General features: G+C 34.3%; 3 protein-coding genes across 20 annotated transcripts; 1 reads left to right on the top strand and 2 right to left on the bottom strand.

The window, feature by feature from the left end:
- Positions 1–1,793: 1,793 nt before the first annotated feature.
- LOC107615444 (uncharacterized) lies at positions 1,794–2,662 on the top strand. Its single transcript, XM_016317508.2, has one exon. The coding sequence runs from the start codon at positions 2,007–2,009 to the stop codon at positions 2,319–2,321; it is 315 nt and encodes a 104-aa protein (XP_016172994.1). The 5' UTR covers positions 1,794–2,006; the 3' UTR covers positions 2,322–2,662.
- Positions 2,663–8,259: 5,597 nt separating this feature from the next.
- On the bottom strand, positions 8,260–12,711 carry LOC107640798 (increased DNA methylation 1-like). Of its 18 annotated transcripts, none has more exons than XM_021106060.2 (4): positions 11,672–12,711; positions 10,295–10,403; positions 9,957–10,217; positions 8,260–9,866 (listed from the first exon to the last, which is right to left on the bottom strand). In XM_021106060.2, exons 3-4 carry the CDS (start codon positions 10,171–10,173, stop codon positions 8,464–8,466), a joined length of 1,620 nt encoding a protein of 539 aa, XP_020961719.1. In that variant the 5' UTR covers positions 10,174–10,217; positions 10,295–10,403; positions 11,672–12,711; the 3' UTR covers positions 8,260–8,463. The 18 variants fall into 18 exon arrangements, with proteins under 18 accessions (XP_020961719.1, XP_020961703.1, XP_088358342.1 ...); XM_021106044.2 differs by having other exon boundaries at positions 9,957–10,970; positions 11,672–11,755; positions 12,231–12,711; XM_088502216.1 differs by having other exon boundaries at positions 9,957–10,403; positions 11,672–11,752; positions 12,231–12,711.
- Positions 12,712–14,972: 2,261 nt separating this feature from the next.
- Positions 14,973–18,712, bottom strand: LOC110267301 (uncharacterized). Its single transcript, XM_088503240.1, has 4 exons — positions 16,907–18,712; positions 16,178–16,589; positions 15,640–15,914; positions 14,973–15,317 (listed from the first exon to the last, which is right to left on the bottom strand). The coding sequence occupies exons 1-4, from the start codon at positions 18,710–18,712 to the stop codon at positions 14,973–14,975; spliced, it is 2,838 nt and encodes a 945-aa protein (XP_088359366.1).
- Positions 18,713–20,184: the final 1,472 nt, after the last annotated feature.

The raw sequence follows: 20,184 nt of genomic DNA, 5'->3' as shown, positions 1-20,184 counted from the left end.
TGTATTACCCTAAAAGGCTACAAATTATAATTCAAACCAATCTTCTTTACTTCCTCAACAAGAAGCAATAACAATAAACTTGAGTAAATTAAAGGCTATTGACTCCAAAATCATGGGTGCTACTTTATACGGTATTGTTTTTCTACCATTTCAAATTTGTACTTCAACTATATATATATATTACATTCTTTGTGCTTTGGTCCTAACATGCCCATAAGATTTAGAACATGGTTTTTTAATTTATTTGTTACGAAGCAATGATCAGTAACAGAAGAGAAATATTAAAAGTCATTAGAATTTATTATTGAAAAAGTTTTAGAGACTAGTATTTTTATTAAAATTTAGTTAAAAAAATGTGTAATTCCATACTATTAGATATAATTTCACACTTTTTAAAATATTAATAATAATTAATTGATAACTATAAATCACAAAATATATTAATCTTTAGTATTACTATTTATTGTTTTTGACTTGTTGGTTATTAATTAATTATTATTATTTAAAAATATAGAATGAAATACATTATTAAATTATTAAACTAACAAAATTAAATTAATAATTAAATAATAACAAAAATAATAAATTCTAATATGCTTTGGCATAAGAAAATATAGTACCTCCAAACAAACAAATCTCAGTTGTATGACATGCATCATATTTTGCACCCTTAAACTAGCATACAAAATCCTATGATAATACCAAGGTGTAGAAAATTGAGTACGAGTCAGTAAATAGTGACAACCACGTGCCGACATGCGTTGCCAAAATTCATAGACACAAGGGGATTAGAAAATTAAAACTACGGCCATTGAAAGTGCAACCAAGATCGTAACGTGTATAACACAAACACAGCTACTTGGAGAATGAGAACAAACATTGTTTCTCGGACCATCCACTAATTCCACATGCCAATAGCCAGAAAGAGATCAAATTCATTTTTTGTTAACCAAATTACAACAAAATCTCCAAATTAATGAAAAATTGTTTTTATTTGGGGAAGGCAAAATGTAAGAAGGCAACCGGTAACCTAAGATTACGTGCGTCTTGCTCATAATATTACTAATTGTTCTAATAATACTTTTGTCAACTCATTATTTTCTATTGTAAAATTCATTTTTTTAAAATCAAATCTTAAAATACTTTTAAAAAAAATTCCTTTATTTACGCATTATTTTAAAAAATAAAACATAAATTAATTTTCATATATTGAAAATATAAAATAATTTTTTATATAAATATTTAATTATATAATATCAAATTTATTATTTAAAAAATGAGCTAAATATAATATAAAAATATCGCTGGGAGCCAATAGAATAAATAGAATAAGTATATAATGTGTACAATTGGCTGATTCTTTGGCCCAAATAAAAGAAGTAACCATATGCTATCGTACAGTTTCGAACATCCAGAATAAAATACTACTAATTTATCAAACACAATACACCTATATTATCCGGAATAACCATCCGAATACCAGGGATAATAAACATCTGATATCCTACTATTAAATCGCTTTAAATAAACATCCGATACTTTAATTTTAATTTAAAATTAATCCCATTGTATACATTATATTGTACTGAATATGTATTGCTCCTTATAATTTCTCGTAATATAAATGTATTAAAATTAACCCCTTATAATTTATACTAGAAAAAGGGTAGATAAAAAAAAAAAAAATCCTTGATACTTTTAAGACGTATGGTTTAAGAGTGGAGAGTTTTAATGATGTCTGCTAACTGTTAACTGTGAAGTAGATTCTTAATTCTTATCACAGAGAGAAGAAAAACCAAATAAAGAAGAACAAAAAGTGTGGCTAGTGACCCACAATACACGGTTCCCACAACTAACTTTAATTTGCCATTCTGGCTTGCACTACTTAAATTGTGTGGCATATATATATATATATATATATATAGGTCTTGTATTTAAGGGATAATAAACCAAGCACTTGAAATACAAGGAGGCCAGGGTGCACGTTGTTATCATCGCCATCATCAATGGCTACTACTGGAGCAGATGGTGTATTCAGGGCAGTGTATGAAGGTTGTATATCAGGGTATGACAACTGCGTTCAGAGGAGGCCTTACCACCGTAACTGTGGTTGTGCTCTTCATAACAATAACAATACAAAACACTGCAGCCACGTGTTACAAAGGTGTCACAAAGTTTCATACCCTATGAGGAGGGCATGGAGTGAAGGCAATTTGGTCATGGCAACTCCACCTTCTTCTTCTTCTCCTTCTTCCAGTCATTCTTCTTCTGGGGACATGCCTCGACTCAGTTTATTTAAGGAGGATGAGGAAGAAGAATAGAAGCTAAACTAGTAGTGTTGTGTTTGATTAAAGTTTCTGTTGCGAGGGTGAGTAGTGTATGAAATTAGTCCCACATCAAAGAAAATAAGAAAGAGTGAGGAGTTTATAAGGTAAGAGACCCATTAATTTACTATCCTAAGATTTTTCTTTTATTCAGAGGTCTGTGTTAATAATTTTGGTTCTCTTAGTTGGTTTTTGATAAGATTTTCATCTTCAATTCTTTGTGTGTAACATAGGCCATTTTGATTTTCATCATGCTCTATAGTCTCTGTACAATAGATGGATCCATTTATTTATTTATTTATTATTGTTAGTTGTAATTATGCTAATTAATCAAATTTCTTTTGTGTATAACCTTTTTAGTATATGTATATGTGTGTATTTATTTTCATTTTTAAGTTCCCTTGAGCTCAGAATCATGGCATATATATAGTTAATGAATAGCTATGGAACATCCATAAACCCAGAACGAATTAAGATATTTGTAATAATGCTTACAAGTTTTAGATTTTTTATCAATCACCATCACCCAAATCTGCATGCGTTTGAAGTCATGATTCAAGAAGAAAAAATGTTGGAAGTTGGAATTCATACTCTGGACTCTTATCAGTTTGATTATGCATACAAAAACAAATAAATAGCATGAACACATTGAAAAATTAATTATATGTTAAAATTTTATATTCTATATATGTATAGCAATTTTTGTCATGTAGATATTAGTTTGCATGATATTTTTAAGGGAAAGTATCGGGAGTGAATGGAATATTTGTACGTATAATGGAGGTTTAGGGAGTATTAGAGATATAATCATTAGTGTTACCTTTTTTTATTAGTGTAAGTTTTTGGGATGAGTGGTATTATAATATGGTATTAGAATTTTAAATTCGAAAGGTTAAGAGTTCAATCCTTCATATATTTCTATCATTAATATTGTGATTAAAATTCAGAAAATAATTTTTTTTAAGAAAGACATTCTCTAACAAAAGGAAATTAGTAAAATAATAAAATATTTTAATTATATTTTAAATCAAAATAATAAAATTTATATACGATAAAAATTATAAATTAAGAATGATTCAAGGAGGTTGATCCAAGTCTTCCATATTTATTGGTAGTCTTCTCAGGCCAACTGCATCAAACCTAATCATGAATACTTTATTTATGCAAATAGAATTAATGGACCTACTCATTCAATTCCCAAACTTGATAAATTGTTTATTGTACAAGACATGAGTTAGCTACTTAGTTTATTCTAGTTATTGATGAGAATTCAAAATGGCTGGCAATCTGGCATTATATATATTTAGAGTTTGAACTTTGAAAGAATCATCACTCTGTCAGAACATTGACCACATGGGATGTCACATGCATGGTGGCTTTGGATCACTTTCCAAGTTGGAACAATGAATGAGGATATTTCTACAATGAAACTAACAAATATTTTTTTCATTTATATTTTAAAAATCATTTTCTAATATAATTTTAAGTTCATCTTTAAACATTTTTTTTATTAATTAAATAAATTCTAATTTTTAATTTATTATATTTTTATATCAATAATTCATATTTAAAATAATAATCAATTAATTTATTTATTGAGTCTAATAATAAATTATTTTTTAAAATATATTACATTTTATACTTTCTCCACATTACACTAACATTTGCCATAAATTTATTATTCTTGAAAATACTACTTTAATTTTACTTTAATTTTGAGTATACTAACAAAACAAAATCCTTCGATCGTTCCTACTTCCTAATTAAATTGGAGGAACAATTTTAGGACTAAAAATCATAGTTATATCTTGCTGGCGATTCTTTCCCCAACATGCTTTATGGCCACACAAATTTATTAATAATGATTTTAGAATTTAGGTTGAGATCACAGAATAAACAGATGGCAGCTGGCTATAGAACTTGGCTGCCAAGTCAAAATAGAATCAAACACAGATGTCAAAAAGGATCAGAGAAGGGAGGGCAGATTGCAATAATAATAAGTAATTCCAAATACTAATCAACTTAAGCTATTTTAGGAGTTAATTTATTAGTTTAATTAAATAAGTATTGGAGATGGAATGTCGGCTAATTTTTTTTTATATTGATTAAATATATGTGTAATACATTATTATTGGAAGATTAGGTGTTTTTTTTTATACGGTGTTTTATTTAAATCGGACGGTCCGATTTGTTTGAAGAAAAAAATAAACTACAAATCGGAGGGTCCGATTTGTTTGGAAAAAAAATAAACTACAAATCGGAGGGTCCGTTTTGTATTTTTTATTTTTTTTTATTTTTGAAAATAAGAATCGGACGGTCCGATTTCAACATTAAAAATTTTTTTATTTTCGAAATCACAAATCGGACCGTCCGATTTGTGATTGTTTGTTTAAAAAAAAAAATAAAACAAACAAATCGGTGCATCCGATTTATACATCCCATACCAATGTGAAACACACTTCTGCTCACAGCTTCTTATTATACACTTCCCTCTCTCACACATAAAAAATAATAAGCGTGGAATGTCACTTTGTTCATTTACCAATTTATTATTGTTCAGTAACAAATTTTTAAATAGATTTTAGATCCGTAATAGATTAATTATTAATCTCTCGAAGTAAAAAATACTATAGTAAAAAAAAAGTTATTCCAACGAATACTTGTATTTGCACAAAAAGATTAAACAAGTTTCAAGCATATCATTCCTTAGCTTGCATGAAATAACACACAAGATCACAAAATATTTGACAAGTTTAACGTGGTGAAGTCCGTTTACTTGGAAACGGATAGAGTTTAGAAGACACTTTGAAATACAAAGAAGGTTGTGAAACCGTTACCATTTTGTAGTAAAGGGAACACTATATGTGGATATATAGAAGTTTACAGTAAGACAGAAAACGATACCTATGAACTTCGATGCATTAATTCTGGTTTATGTGTAGTTAAACATATTTTAACTCCCTTAGCTTGCATGCTGCATGCATATATTATATGTTCATTCTTTTTCAATTATTATAAAACAAAGGAACAAAACGAAAAAAGCTCTTTTAGAAAGTTCTCAGGTATATATAATAAAATTTAATTTTAAAGCACTTTGAGTGTAAAATTGTTTACACATACATATATTTAATCACATAAGGTTATATTAATAATTTTTTATATTAATAGTGTAAATGGTCATTCAAAAGAACAGTTATAATTGCATGATTCGTTTTATACTATCAATGTATCAAAATTAAACTTCATATAATATTATTACTCTGATGCTCTCCCTTTTCTCATGCTCTCTCTTTTCAATTAAGATGCTTCCATGTTCACGTATGTACAGCCATGGCCCATGGAGCATAACTTAAGGATGCGTTTAATTTTAAAAATAAGATAAGATATGATATTGAAAATAAAATACAAAAAAATATATATAAATTATTATTTTTATATTTTATTTAATGATAAATTGAATATATAAAAAAATAAATTATAAAATTTTAATTTATTTTATATTTTATAAAAAAAATAAAAAAATATATAATGATAAAAATTTGATATAAATAATAAAAAAAATAAATTATATTTTTTGTAGTCTTTCTAGTGTCTCTAAGTATAATATTTTTAGCCAATGAGTAATAGCTCAAATGGCATAGTCTCCCCATACTCAATTAAGAGGTTGCGGGTTCGAGTCTCCTATCTTTGGTTAAAAAAAAAAAAGTATAATATTTATATTTGTATATCATTTATTAAATATAATTTTATATTTCTATATTTTATTTCAGTATTTTAAACCTATATCAAAAATGCTATTTGTACACTAAAATCAGCCACTAAAATCAACAATCAATATATTTGTGTATAAATATATATATATAGTTTAATTTATTTTTATTGTACATGTATTTTATATTAGTAGTTGATTTTGAAGACTGATATTTGGTGTACACCAGCATAACTCAACCTATATACAAACACAATCTCGAAGATCCCTATTTCTAACTCATCAAGATCATGATCTGTCATTCATTCCCCTTTTTGGACACATGGAATTGATTAGGGGAGGATCAAGCATAAGGTTTGAAATTAACCAAGTTACTGCTAATTAACACATTATATTGACTTAGAAAGTGTTCAATTGCCACACAGAAGATGCCGCCCCTGGCTCAATATTATAGTATTTTTTCTAACTTCGGAAAATACTATGCCTTCAAAGAAAACAATACCCTGCTAAGGTCATAATAATAAAAAGTAACAAAAAGCGAATGTTTACAATAAAAAGAACATAGGCCTAACCACTAGAATATTATTTTCATTTTCATTCTCTTGATTTCTTCTTCATCTATATATACAGTTATACACACACACAAAGATGGAAGCATCACCTAACTAACTCTTTTCACAGTATTGCTTGTGATACAAGTTAGATAGGAAGGAAGAATAGTAATGGCAACTGGAGCTTCTCAAATGATGTTTGGGGGTGTCTATGAAGGAAGCATGTCGATGCAAGACATGGATGTCGAACGAAGGCCATACCATAAAAACTGTGGCTGTGCATTGCACGGTGTTTGCTCCAATGCTTGCCCTCACCACAGATGCATCTCCTTCAACAAGAAAATTTCATGGAATCATTGTTCCTTGCGCGCTAAGTCTTCCAAAGACAAGACATTGATAGAAATTAGGAATGATATTCATGATCCGTTTAAATAATTGAGAAAGTATAGGGAGCCAATGGCCTAAGTGTACAATGTGTACAATAGAGGTTTAGGAAGTATTAGAGATATGACCATTAGTGTTACATTGTCCTGTCAGGTTACACTTTTGGGATGAGTGGGTTCATGACATGGTATTAGAGTTCTAGATCCGAAAGGTTAAGAGTTCGATCCTTGGTGAATCCCAAAATCAGCTTAAGCTTTTGGGATGAGTGGTTTTATGACATGAGATATTTATTATCCCTGGTATCCGGATGGTTATTCTGGATAGTATGGGTGATGTTCATTTTATTCATGGACCAAAGATTCCATGATTTAGTCCATTGTACACATTGTACGCTTAGGCCATTATGGCTATGTAGCATAAACCATAAAGCATATAGAGTTCCTTTGGACAAATGTTAAGAAGAGACAAGTATAGAAAAATACTACTTATCCTTTAAAATTTAGCTTTTAGTTAACTTTTTTAAAGATTTATTATTATTTAATTAATTTAAATACACATTTTTATGTATCAATTATTTAAAAAATTAAAAAAGTTATTTATTTTTTATTTTTTCTCTTTTTTAAAAATTGAATAAAGAACAATATTTAAAAGATACTAATACGCTGTCTTTTTACTTGTATTCTTATTAAGTTTGTGATGATTACATTACTCCTGTCTCCTTACAGTAATATATAAAATCAAGGAGTATATGCACACGAGGTCTTTATTTCTACCTACATTTTAAATGACTTGTACATTTAATTTAGATATATCTGAAAATTGTAATTCTTCGCCAACTTACTTTACCACTTGATTCTAATACAAAATGATATTGCTACAATATGTTATATCTCAAATCTCAATAAAGAGAACCACCCATATATCGTTTTCCAAAACCATATTTAAAATTTAAAGAGAGACATGAGCAAACATTATTACATTGTGCGTCAACTTGTTTTGTACCAAACTGAAATCAAGATAGAGTTATTTTTACCCTTTCCATGTATAATATCATGTTGTGAGTTACATACCCATAATCTATAGTTATTAGAGGCTACATATTCCATCAGTAAGTCCTAAAGTAATCTTTTGAGATTGATAACATATTTTAAAATAGTTTCTGAGATTTCAATTATATTAACTACATATCTAAAATTGACAAAAGTAAACCATATTTGTCTCTAGTAATGTAATTAGTCTCTATTATTAGTTTTTTTAATTGTTACATGTACACTAAAATCAACTACTAGTATAAAATACATGTTGAAATTAAATACACATTGCAAATAAATCAAACATTATAAAAGTTGTTTACTAATAAGCAAAAACAGCATATATAATAGCAAATGGATTTGACAAAACACACTGCAAATCAGATATAAAAAGTGAATGCAACAAGCAATACTAAACATACACCATGGTCACTACTTCCAACTCCATGCAATCGTTTTAGACCTCAATACAGCATCAAAGGTTGCTTCAATGATTTGTGGCACAATGTTGTGTCTGGAAAATTTGCAAGAGGATAACCTACACAGTAATACTGATCTGAGTGTGTCATTTTTGCAAATCCAAATGAGTTTGTCCAAGTTTCTACTAAATAAGGAGCGGCAGGCAATAGCAACCTCTCAACACCCAACTTAACCAACAGCTTCTCAAGCTGATCCATCAGAATTCGACACATTCCCCGGTTTCGATACTGGTCCCTCGTCGCGACAAGCGGCACTTCTGCAAGCTTTTGGCCATAAATCCTTGTGTTTGCAACAGAGAACACCTCATCATTCCTCTCTAGAATCACAGTGTAGAACCCTGTAAAGTTCATACGTGGCAGCCGTGAATATCTGCTGAACATAATATCTGCAGCAATGTCTCTTCCAAATACAGGATCTATGATGGGCACAAAACACTCATGAATTATTCCAAGTGCGACATTTAGCTTGCTCTCCATTTCAGTAATGGTTCCATCGTCATCATTGTCATTAGTGCTTTTCTTGAGGCTCGTCAACAATGTCCAAGTTAGATTACCATCACCCACAGGAATTGGTTTTCCCAACATGTTATTCAGTGTCAAAAATATCTTGTGACAATCTTCATTGCAAAACCAATCGGTTTCCATGTTCAGAAAAGCAAAGCCTCTAGAAGCTAAACATCCAATGTGGAATCTGCGTTGACACTGATAACAAGCTATAAAATTGTTAGCCAAATGACTTTCCTCTCTGCATTTGGGACGGTTGCAAAGTCTGCAAGAGCATGAAGGGCAGAACCAATCACCAGGGGGAACATGATCAAGGCCAATACATTCGGCGTGGAATGACGCCGGACAGTGATCACAGAGAAGAATGAAACCCCCCTGGAGACAAATTGAACAAATGGAATCATTTTCATGATGATGATCATTATCCCCATTGTTGTTAGCCTTGATCATCATCAATGCTTGTTTCTGGCAATCCAGCAAAGACCTTTTATCTTGTTCCAAGAAGATACTAGCAGAGGGAGGTTGACCTTTGCAACCGGCATGAGCCTGGAATTGAGAGAGTGTCCATAAAGAATCACAACAATGGCAGAAAATACCAGAACGAAACAGCTTCCCTCTCTTCACCAATTCTCCACGGCAGAAAACCCACGCCTCCTGCGCCACCACATTGTTGTCCATCAGCCAAGAAAGAATCGTTCTTGGATTCCGATTATCAGAAGAACTCCGTCTCCTTACTTTTCTTGCGGCAGCAGGACTTTCACCAGAACGAGGACTTACTAAATTGGATACTTGCGTCTCCGGAAGAGTCCAATCTTCATCGTCACTCGGTTTCTTGCGTCTCCGAGGCCTACCACCGGTTACCTTGGATTGAGATTGCTGTGATCCTTGCAATTAATTGGAACTAGATGAAGAATCTTTCTTTTTCTCTTCAATGCAGGCTTTGCATGCAGTTCTGAGAGAAATATAGGTCTTACCAGAAGGGGATTTGTAACGAAGTTCCCAGCGAGTTTTCTTGTCGCAATAAGAAAAGGTCCAACCCAACGAAACGAGGTGTTTCTTCGCCTTCAAGCTCAGGTCAAAATCGTGTCTTTGATCCTTTGATGCAGAACGTTGGTACCATTCCACCACCGCACCAGGGCAATGCTCTCCTTCAATTCTGATTTTAGGAGGGGGTTTACTAGTCAGTGACATTGTTCCAAGTAATACAAGTTTGAGAGGAATGGCGAGTGGAGCGTCTGAAATGATGATGGTTCGGGGGGTTATGGAAGGAAGCATATCAACGAAGGACAGGAATGTTGAGCGCAGGCCATACCATAAAAACTGTGGCTGTGAATTGCACAACTCTAACCCAGAGAATGGTGTTTGTCCTCAGCAGAGATATCGATCCATCTCTTTCAACAACAAAATTTCATGCAAACACTCTGGTTCCTTGCGTGCCAAGTAAACCGAGCTTAACTAGTGTTACTCCTCATCATAATAATAAAAGCAAGCTTAAGGAGTAATGCTTGCAACTTAAGTTGTTCTTTCTAGCAATCAACATTTCTAATGACACGTAATAAACCTAAGGAAACAGCTTTCAAATCCTGATTTATGTAAAATTTAGATCAATAGAATAATAAATCCATAGTTATATAAAAGCAGTAAATTTTCTTTTAAATCTTAAAGCTATGGCTACCTAGCTGGTTTAATTTAATTTAAGCCATACTGGGATAGCTGGCATATTCAACTAACATCTCAGTTCAATTTTATGAAATATATACAATACATGCATATGTACAAATAATTAATGATTTAGTTAAAAGATAAATAATAAAAAAATTGACTGACGACGGGGGGAATGTTATGACTTATGCGGCAACTTTGTTTCTACGTAAATGAGCATAAAAATAAGAAAAAGGAGAGGCCTGGTAAAAATATTCTTGGTTCTGATCTGTTCTGTTTCCACTTTAATTTGCTCTCCACCATTTTGTGCTTTTATGATTTCAGCCCTATTCACGTGTCATAATAATTAATCATATTCCCAACCTCAAAATAATCAATTAAAAATAAATAGTTAAAATCGATCTCTGAGACATCTAAGTCTCTTATAATTTAAAAATACATTTAAGTCCCTAACCTCTTTAAAATCTGGACATATCAATTCCTGAGTCTAATTTGTCCAATTTTAAAAACTCTCACATGTGTGCATCCGTATCAACTAAGTTAATACAATGGGAGTCACATTTAATTTTTTTTGTTGAGTCTGACAGACCCAAGTGAATATGGGGGATCGATATGTCCACATTTAAAAAAAGTCAGGACTTAAATATATAAATTTCATAAATTTCAAGTACGGTGATTTTTAAGCATGCCCAATCAAATGGAAGTTCTTATTGACTCTAATTTCAATAAATTGCTATGAAGTTAGTGTCTCCTATATCAATAGACTATCCGATCAGTTAAACACTTAAAGGTTTGAACTCTCTAATTAACCGGACTTGATGTAGTAAACAAAGTCCTTGAAACTGCTATATGATCTGAAAACTTTAAGAACTTGGTGTCACAAGTAAAACTAAAAGCAATTATACATAGGCATTAGAGGCGTCAATTGACTAACCCTCCACGAAACAGCAGCCGATGATATGCTATTATAACAACTAACGAGCTCAACCAACAACAACAAAATTAACTGAATAAAAATGAAAATGACCTTTGTCACATTTGGATGATCAAGTTTATGCCAAATAGCAACTTCTTGTGTAAACACCGATCTCAGGGCAGCTCCGTTGCCCTTCTTCACCATAGTCCAGTATTTTAATTGATCATTGAGTAATAATCACAGGATTGATTAACAGTGGAAATGCGAAAATAAAAAAAGGAAAGAAAGAAAGAAAGAAAAAAGTAAACCAATAATTCCATCAAAAGCACAACCAACCTCAATATAACATTGAAAATATATTTTATTTCTTAGTCACCACACAAAAACAACAAATCAGGATCACATGAATTTTCATATATGAGCCCCAACATGCAAAGAGATTCAAAGCTACCCATCACCAATCACTATAAAAGAAATGCAATGTAACTAACAGCCATAACTTTTGATCAAGTACTTGATCCAACCGAATTTTGCTCCAAAAACTAAGACTAACAAAGAAATTGGCTATGCTTATCAGTGATCCAATTGAATTAAAGTAATCAATAGTAACAACAACAGTAATAAAATTAATAAAAAGTAGTAAACAGAGAAAGAGAAGAACAGGGGTTACCAGCAACATCTTGGCCATCATAGACACTACGGTGGACAGTACCAAAAGTTCCACGGGCTAGGGTTTGGCTTATACAAATTAAACTCAGAATAAACCCCAAAATTCAAATAAGAATAAACCCAAAAATAGTACAAAATCAGAATAAACCAGGAACTGAAAGCCATAAACTAAGAATCCAAAATAAATGTTATTACCTGAGACATCTCCATCTGAAACTAAGACTTGTTGATAAGAGATGAAGACCGACGAGGAGGAGAAGATGAGAACGCAACGAACCAACAATGAAGAGATTAGAGGACGCGACGTACCAGTAAGGAGGAGACGGCGAGACTGGAGTTGGGGACATTGAAGCTAAAGGTTGCTGCAGTTAACGAAGGTGAGGTTTGGGATAAGGATGGTGTGTGGAGAAGAAGAAAGGGAAGTAGGGCTGCAAAAAGTGATAAACTGAATGAGAAAGGTTTTGCGGGAATGAGAATTCAATTTGGCGGGATGTGAAAAATAAGAAAAGGAGCGAAATAGGAGAAGAGTTTTGGGTAATAAAATTTTAATTTGGGAGAGTTATGTAACTCCTGTTATTTGAGATTAAAATTGCTGTAAATTAAGAAGTAAAAATAATAAAGAGAAAATCTGGCTTTCTTAACTAATTTGCGAGAGTTTTTTAAAACCTCTATTATAAAACTCCTACAAATTTGTATTTTTTTTTGTAGTGAGTACATGTATACGAGATCTTTATTTCTATCTACATTTTAAATGATTTGTGCATTTAATTTAGATATATCTGAAAAGGATCTCGCTAGGGAGACAATGGATTATTTATACATACTATCTAGAATAACCATCCAAGTACTAGCGATAATAAACATCTTCCGCTCTAATACCATGTCATGATACCACTCATCCCAAAAACTTCAACTGATGAAAAAAGGTAACACTAATAATTATATCTCTAATACTCCCTAAACTTCCATTGTACACATTGTATAAATATTCCATTGGCTCCTCATACTTTCCCATCTGAAAATTGTAATTCTTCGCCAACTTACTTTACCGCTTGATTCTTATACAAAATGACATTGCTATAATATGTTATATCTCAATAAAGAGAACCACCCACATTATTGCATTGTGCGTCAACTACTTGTTTTGTACCAAACTGAAAACAAGAGTGTTATTTTTACCCTTTCAATGTATAACATCATGTTGTGAGTTACATACCCATAATCTAGTTATTAGAGGCTACATATTCCATCAGTAAGTCCTAAAGTAATCTTTTGAGATTGATCACATATTCTAAGATAGTTTCTGAGATTTTAGTTATATTAACTACATATCTAAAATTGACAAAAGTAACCCACATTTATCTCTAGTATTGTGATGAGTCTCTATTAGTTTTTTTAACTATGTTACGTGTATACTAAAATCAATTATTAGTATAAAATATATATTAGAATCAAATACACATTGTAAATAAATTAAAGAGTAAAAGACATATCGGTCCTTGACCTTTTTAAAATTGGACATTTTCGTCCCTTAAGATTTGAAAATACTTTTAAGCCCCTCACCTTGTAAAATCTGGGACAATTGAACCCCTCCGTCGATTTGGGTTGAAAAACGTCACCGGAGAAGGCTGATGTGGCTGGGGGAGTGTGACCTGTCCGTTTAGGTTGCTGAGCTGGAGGGGATACTAAAAATCGAAGGACAGATCGATCCCTCACCCACAAAACGATGTCGTCCCCTTCCCTGAGCCCTATTTGATCGAAAACCTTGGAGGAAGACATGGGTGTTGATGCTGCGATCGTCCATGATGAGTGAAGGGAGCTCTTCATGCACAAGACCTGGAGAGGAATCTTCATGGGCTGTGCCAGGAGGATGTGAGCGAGTTGGGATTGCGCCCAAGTGCTACTGTGGCGTCTACGCCATTATGTACAAGTCAAGAACGACCAGTAACCCTAATAGAGTGTTTCTTGGGTGTCCACTGTTCAAGGTAAGTGAGCGATTTTTACAATAGTTGGATTATAGTGTGCTGGGTGTTAATGGGTGATTCACTGAAATTTTGTTCCAGGCTAAAGAACCGTATTGCCGGTACTTTATCTGGCTGGATGAACATTTGAAAAAAATTAGGGCCGTCGAGTTTGAAGCCTTGGGTGCGGTGGATGAAGCTGATAGAGTAGCCATTGAAGAACAGCTGCTCCGAAATAAGGATATTGAGAAAAAAGTAGAAGAGTTGGAGAGGAAGCTGTTGTCTATGGAAAGCCAAAAAAAAATTGAGTTTGTGGCATATAATTGTGATTGGTGTAGTAGTTGTTGTTGTAGCTGTATGTATGTTTAGGGTGTAAAAATGATTGATGTTCATGGAATTGGTTGTAATGGTTGATGTAAAAATGGTTGATGTACATGGAATTGATGTAAAAATGATTGACGTACATGGAATTTGTTTTGGTTGCTGTATGTATGTTTTTTTGGAATTTCTTGTTGCTGCATGCATATAATTTAGAACATTCAGACATTATTCCAGGCATTAAACAAGATAGTAATTTCGGATAGATTAAAAGCAAAACGTTAGAATGACATTGTATCTGATTTAATCCAAAACATAGCTAAACAGCATGAGTTAACTCCAAAATATCATAATTTCTGGTTGGCATGTAAACAAGTTTGCCAAGATTACTTTGCTAATAAGCATTGTCTAATGTCATGCTAATAACTAGCCAAAAACAAAACACAGAAATCATGCTGCTTTGTTCACTTCTTCTGAGGCTTGAGAATTCTCTTTGTGGCACTGGTAGCTGCTTTCATGGTCTCCTTCGAGGGTCCCCCGCTGGTTGGAGTTTTTTTTGTGTGTGGTGTTGGATTTGTTGGTGGATTTGCACTTGTTGGTGGTCGAACAATTGGTTGCTTGGGTCTGAAAGTATGTGCAGCAGCATTGAAGTCTGGTTGGTCCATTCTTGGTACCTGGGATGGAGGTCTGAATGGAGTCTGTGCTGGAGCTGAAGGTTGGGCCATAAATGGTGCAGGAACTGGTGCAGACCCAGCTGCCTCCCCAGCACTAGGTTCACCCAATGTTTCACCCTGTGATTGATTTTGATCCTATGTAAGAAAGACACAGCAATGTAACCAAATGGGGTAATTAGTGCTTAAGCAGTATCAATTATGTATTACTGACTAATAATAAGAAGCATAAAATGGAGGGGCTGATTAGTGCTTAACCAACTGAGGTCTAAAGCATTTTTGGGTGCCGGCTTACCTCTGGTGGAGGGGCTGATTGTGAAAGGGGAAGCAGCACCAGAGCTTGTGAGTTGTCAACTGTCTTCTTGGGTTTCTTCTTCTTTGGTTTCTAGTTCGGGTTGCTTGGAGCTCCTTTACAAGTTTTATAATTATGCCCTTTCTCGTTGCACTTGCTACATGTAACCTGGAAGCTTCTTTTCAGCTTTTCTCCTTGCATATGAGCCTCAGCAGGGTCCTTGTTGCGGTTGTGCACCTTTGGCCGCCCAATAGGCCGTTTGATAGGTGGCGGGGCAGGCCTCAACTGCTCCGTTGTGGTCCAGAATTCTTCACTAGGAACGGGCTTGATGCAATGTGCATACGTCTTGTGAATGGACTCCATACACAACCATGGATGCACGTAATCCTCAACCTGGTCATGCCTCTTTCTGATAGCAGCAATAGCATGTATGCATGGCATGCCTGCATAAGCAGCAAAAGTTACATGTAAAGCAGCATAATTTTACATACGAGGAAAACATATTAGTTAGGGTTAAACTCTTTACCAGTCAATTGCCAGGTGTTGCATGAACAGGTGTGCTTGATTAGATCCACGTCCACTTTCGTCTTCTTTCTGGTTACCTCAAACCTTTTTCTTTCATTGTCCCCCACCCACTCAGCTATCCACCTACTGCTTGGTTTTATTTTCATCTGCAACCTTTTCTCTTGAACTGGTGCTAACTTACCCCTATGGTGTTCTAACAATCTAATGTGCTTGGTCATCATTCTCATTAAGTAGCACCTAATCTCCTCACACATTGTCAAAACTGGTTTTACTCTGTATTTTACTACCTTTGCATTGAACACTTCACACATATTATTAGTCAGGTTATCCACCTTGGGTCCATGACTAAAATAGGCTTTAACCCAGATGGTAGGTTCAAACTTCATCAAATATTCCCATGCCGCATTGTTAACCCCCTTCAGCCTATCCATTTTCTCCTTGAATTCTGGTTCAGTTGTACACCTAGCACACTCCCACACAATGTCTCTAATGTGCATGTCTTTGAACCTATTAATAAAGTTCTTCCATATATGCATGACACAGTTTCTATGATGTGCCCTTGGCATTACCTCTTTTAAGGCTGGCAGCAGGCCCTACTCATTTCCACCAACAATTAAACAGCATTATAGGCTAACCTAACAAACTATACAACTAAGCACATTATAAGCTAAGTCAATAAACACCAAAAAATAAACAGCAAATAGGTTAACTCAATAAACACCAACATCTAGACATGTTATATGCTAATTCAATATACAACAAGATATAAACAGATTATAGACTATTACCCTAAACATCAGCAACTAAGCAGATTATAGGCTAATTCTATCAACAACAACAACTAAGCAGGTTATAGGCTAATTCTATCAACACCAACAACTAAACACATAAAGGAGAGTAAGAATGTTACCTTTTGCTGGTCGGACATAAAGTTCCAACCGAATTGGGAGGCATCACCCAGGTCTTCCTGAAGTTGTGTAAGGAACCATTTCCATGATTCCTTTGTCTCAGATCTTGCAACAGCAAATGCCACAACATAGAACTGATTGTTGGCATCCTGTGCCACTGCTGATAGTAACTGGCCTCCATGGTATGTCTTAAGAAAGGCCCCGTCTAGATGGATGAAAGGCCTACATCCACTCTTGAAGCCTTGCTTACAGCCCTCGAAGTAGATATATATCTTGTCAAAGACAGGAAGGGACTGAGGGATAGGCTTCACATCAATTCTTGCTGTTGACCCAGGATTACTCTTGAGAATCTCCATCCCATACTCCCTGAGCTTTCCATACTGTTCTTTTTTGTTTCCCACTAGCCTTTCCTTGGCTTCCTTTACTGCCCTATATACCATCTTCGGATGCACAACTAAGTTAAACTCTTCTCTGAGAAAATCAGTTGCCTCATTAGTTGTCATATGAGGTTGACTTCCCATTCGCTTTTCCACCTTCTTACTGATCCAGTGTTGATCAGCAGCATTACTACCCAGATCTCTTGCACATGTGTGCTCAGACTTGTAAGTCTTAACCTGGAAGCATAGCAGTGTCTTGTTGTAAGATAGATGTGCCAGCCATGGACAGTTTTCACCTCTGCATGCAACTCTCACCCTTTCCTTATCATTCTTTATCCACAACAATTCTCTCCCCTCAGCTATGAACATATCTTTCACAACCTCTTTGAAGCCATCTATGGTTGCAAACTTGGTACCCACCTCAAACCTCCCCTCTCCAAATCCATAGTCTTCATTAAACACTGGAAATTCATGCTTGTCTCCCTCATCCTCTGATGACACTGGTGTGTGAAGGTCCTCATATGCATACTCATAAACCAGGTCATCATCATCTGATTCCTCTTCATTCACATAGAGCCCTATTGGAGGCCTGTCATTGGGCTGCACAGATGGAACATCTTCTTCAGCATGCACAGCAGCACCAGTTTTTTTGGGCTTGTGATGAGGAACACTTCCTTTGGTCTTGGCTGTAGGCCTGGTTCTTTTGGGCCTCGCACTAGGCCCAGCTCCTTTCGGCTTGGCAGCTGGCATGGTACCTTTGCCACTAGGCACAGCTGCAGTCTTTCTCCCAGCACCTCTCTTGTTCCCACTTGACTCTGCAGTCTTTTTTGGCATCACTTTCTCTTTTTCTTTCACAGTGCTTCTTTTCTTCATAAGATCATTCTCCTCATCACAACTACAGGAGTCATCATCAGAACCAGTTTCAGTGCCATTCGGAGGAGGTTCATACAACTCGTCCTCCCCACTACCATTCCCATCCCCTGCTGTCGATGGTGATGACTGAAGCTCCCGCATGATACTGTCCACATCAACTGCATCATCAAATTCTTCCGGCCCCTGTTCTGTAGCAGCTTCTTCTTCCACAATCTGTGGCTCATCAACAGGGTGATCGAAGTAAATATAGAACTCGTTGATATTTGAATTCTTCAACTTGTTCTCTCGCATTTCATTGATTCCAGCATCCCCCCTCAGTATGTGCAGTCCAGACTCAAGATCATTACTGGTTGGGTCATACCAATAGACTGCCCTGTATGTTGCATACCTCAGACCCTTGAATAGTGTAACCAAATCCCCAAAATTCACAAAGTCCAAATCCATCTCTGGAAATTTCTCAACCTTCCCACCAATATACTCAAGAGTGCCACCGGGTCCTCTACCAAAATGACCTCCATGGTGAAAAACAGGTACAGCATATATATCAACCATCTGCATTATGCACAGATATAGCAATCACACATTAAACCTTAGATCAAGTGCCTGAGAATTTGAAATCAGTTAAATCCCTATAGAATTTTTTCCAGTCTTTTCCCCGAAACAGAGCAAGCGATCATCACTAACCCCAACCCCATGCATTATATTCTACCAAATACTTAAACAAGAACGAACAGTGTGATTCGACTAATACCCTTACCTCTGTAGCAGAAGGCACCTTCTTGCAAGACGAAGCCTGTCAAATCCTTCGCCACCCGCAACGTCCACTGAGCACACAACACCTTCTCAACGAGTTGAAGACGTTCTTTTTTTTTGGAGGGAGAAAGAAACTGTTTGTCTTCAGGTAGGGTTTTCAGTAATTACAGGCATGGTTTCTGGGTGTTATGGGAATAACAATATGTGAAATGGGCTCAGGGATCGATCTGTCCTTCGATTTTTAGTACCCCCTCCAGCTTAGCAACCTAAACGGACAGGTCACACTCCCCCCAGCCACATCAGCCTTCTCCGGTGACGTTTTTCAACCCAAATCGACGGAGAGGTTCAATTGTCCTAGATTTTACAAGGTGAGGGGCTTAAAAGTATTTTCAAATCTTAAGGGACGAAAATGTCCAATTTTAAAAAGGTCAGGGACCGATATGTCTTTTACTCTAAATTAAATCACATATATATTTATATACAAATACATTAATAGCTAATTTTAATAACTGATTTTGGTATATAAATAGTATTTTTATAATTTTTTATACGGACATTGTGATTTTAAAATGTGTGTGCCATAAAGTTTGAATGAGTATTATTACACATGGAGAATATAATGATAATATATAGTATCCCAACTGCAGAATGGATCTATCTTAGAGTGATAACGTTAAAGGTTCATAGAATACTAATTTCCACATAGAAGAAACCACCCCTTCAGTGTTAAAGTTAAACCTTCACTTCGGGGAATTCCATGCGAAGCAAAACCACATATATAGTTGCAATGCTAGTCACATAAAATAGCAAAGACGCGTTAATGTGATATACAACACAAAGTGACAAAGCAACATATATACGAACAATAAATATTTACTATTTTTTACTAGTATACCAGTATTTAGTTGGTAATAATTTGCATATATATTTACAGAAATTTAAACATAAAAAGTATATAATTTATACACATAAATCAATACAGTTTGTATTTATATTTTTTAAAATTTAAAATTAATAAAATTTATTTATTAAAAATAATTTAGTGTTTGGACTAGACATATAACGATAAAAAATATATATATATATGCTCAAATCTCCAGTGTTCTTTTCACTGAGAAAAATTAGAGAGACTTGTATTGTTCTCCCTTGTGATCTATGTCTCCTTATGATTAACCTTCCACTTATATGCTAGAACCCTCAACACTAAATTTAATTTCTCTCGAAATTTACGTGCTCGGAATAAAACCAAAATCTGAATTTATTTTAATTTCCCTCCT

The sequence above is a fragment of the Arachis ipaensis genome, chromosome B1 (assembly GCF_059453495.1).
Source record: "Arachis ipaensis isolate K30076 ecotype BB chromosome B1, ASM5945349v1, whole genome shotgun sequence".
Classification (NCBI taxonomy): Eukaryota; Viridiplantae; Streptophyta; class Magnoliopsida; order Fabales; family Fabaceae; genus Arachis; species Arachis ipaensis.
Note: the sequence above shows the minus strand (reverse complement) of the source record. Positions and strands in the feature narration are given on the sequence as shown.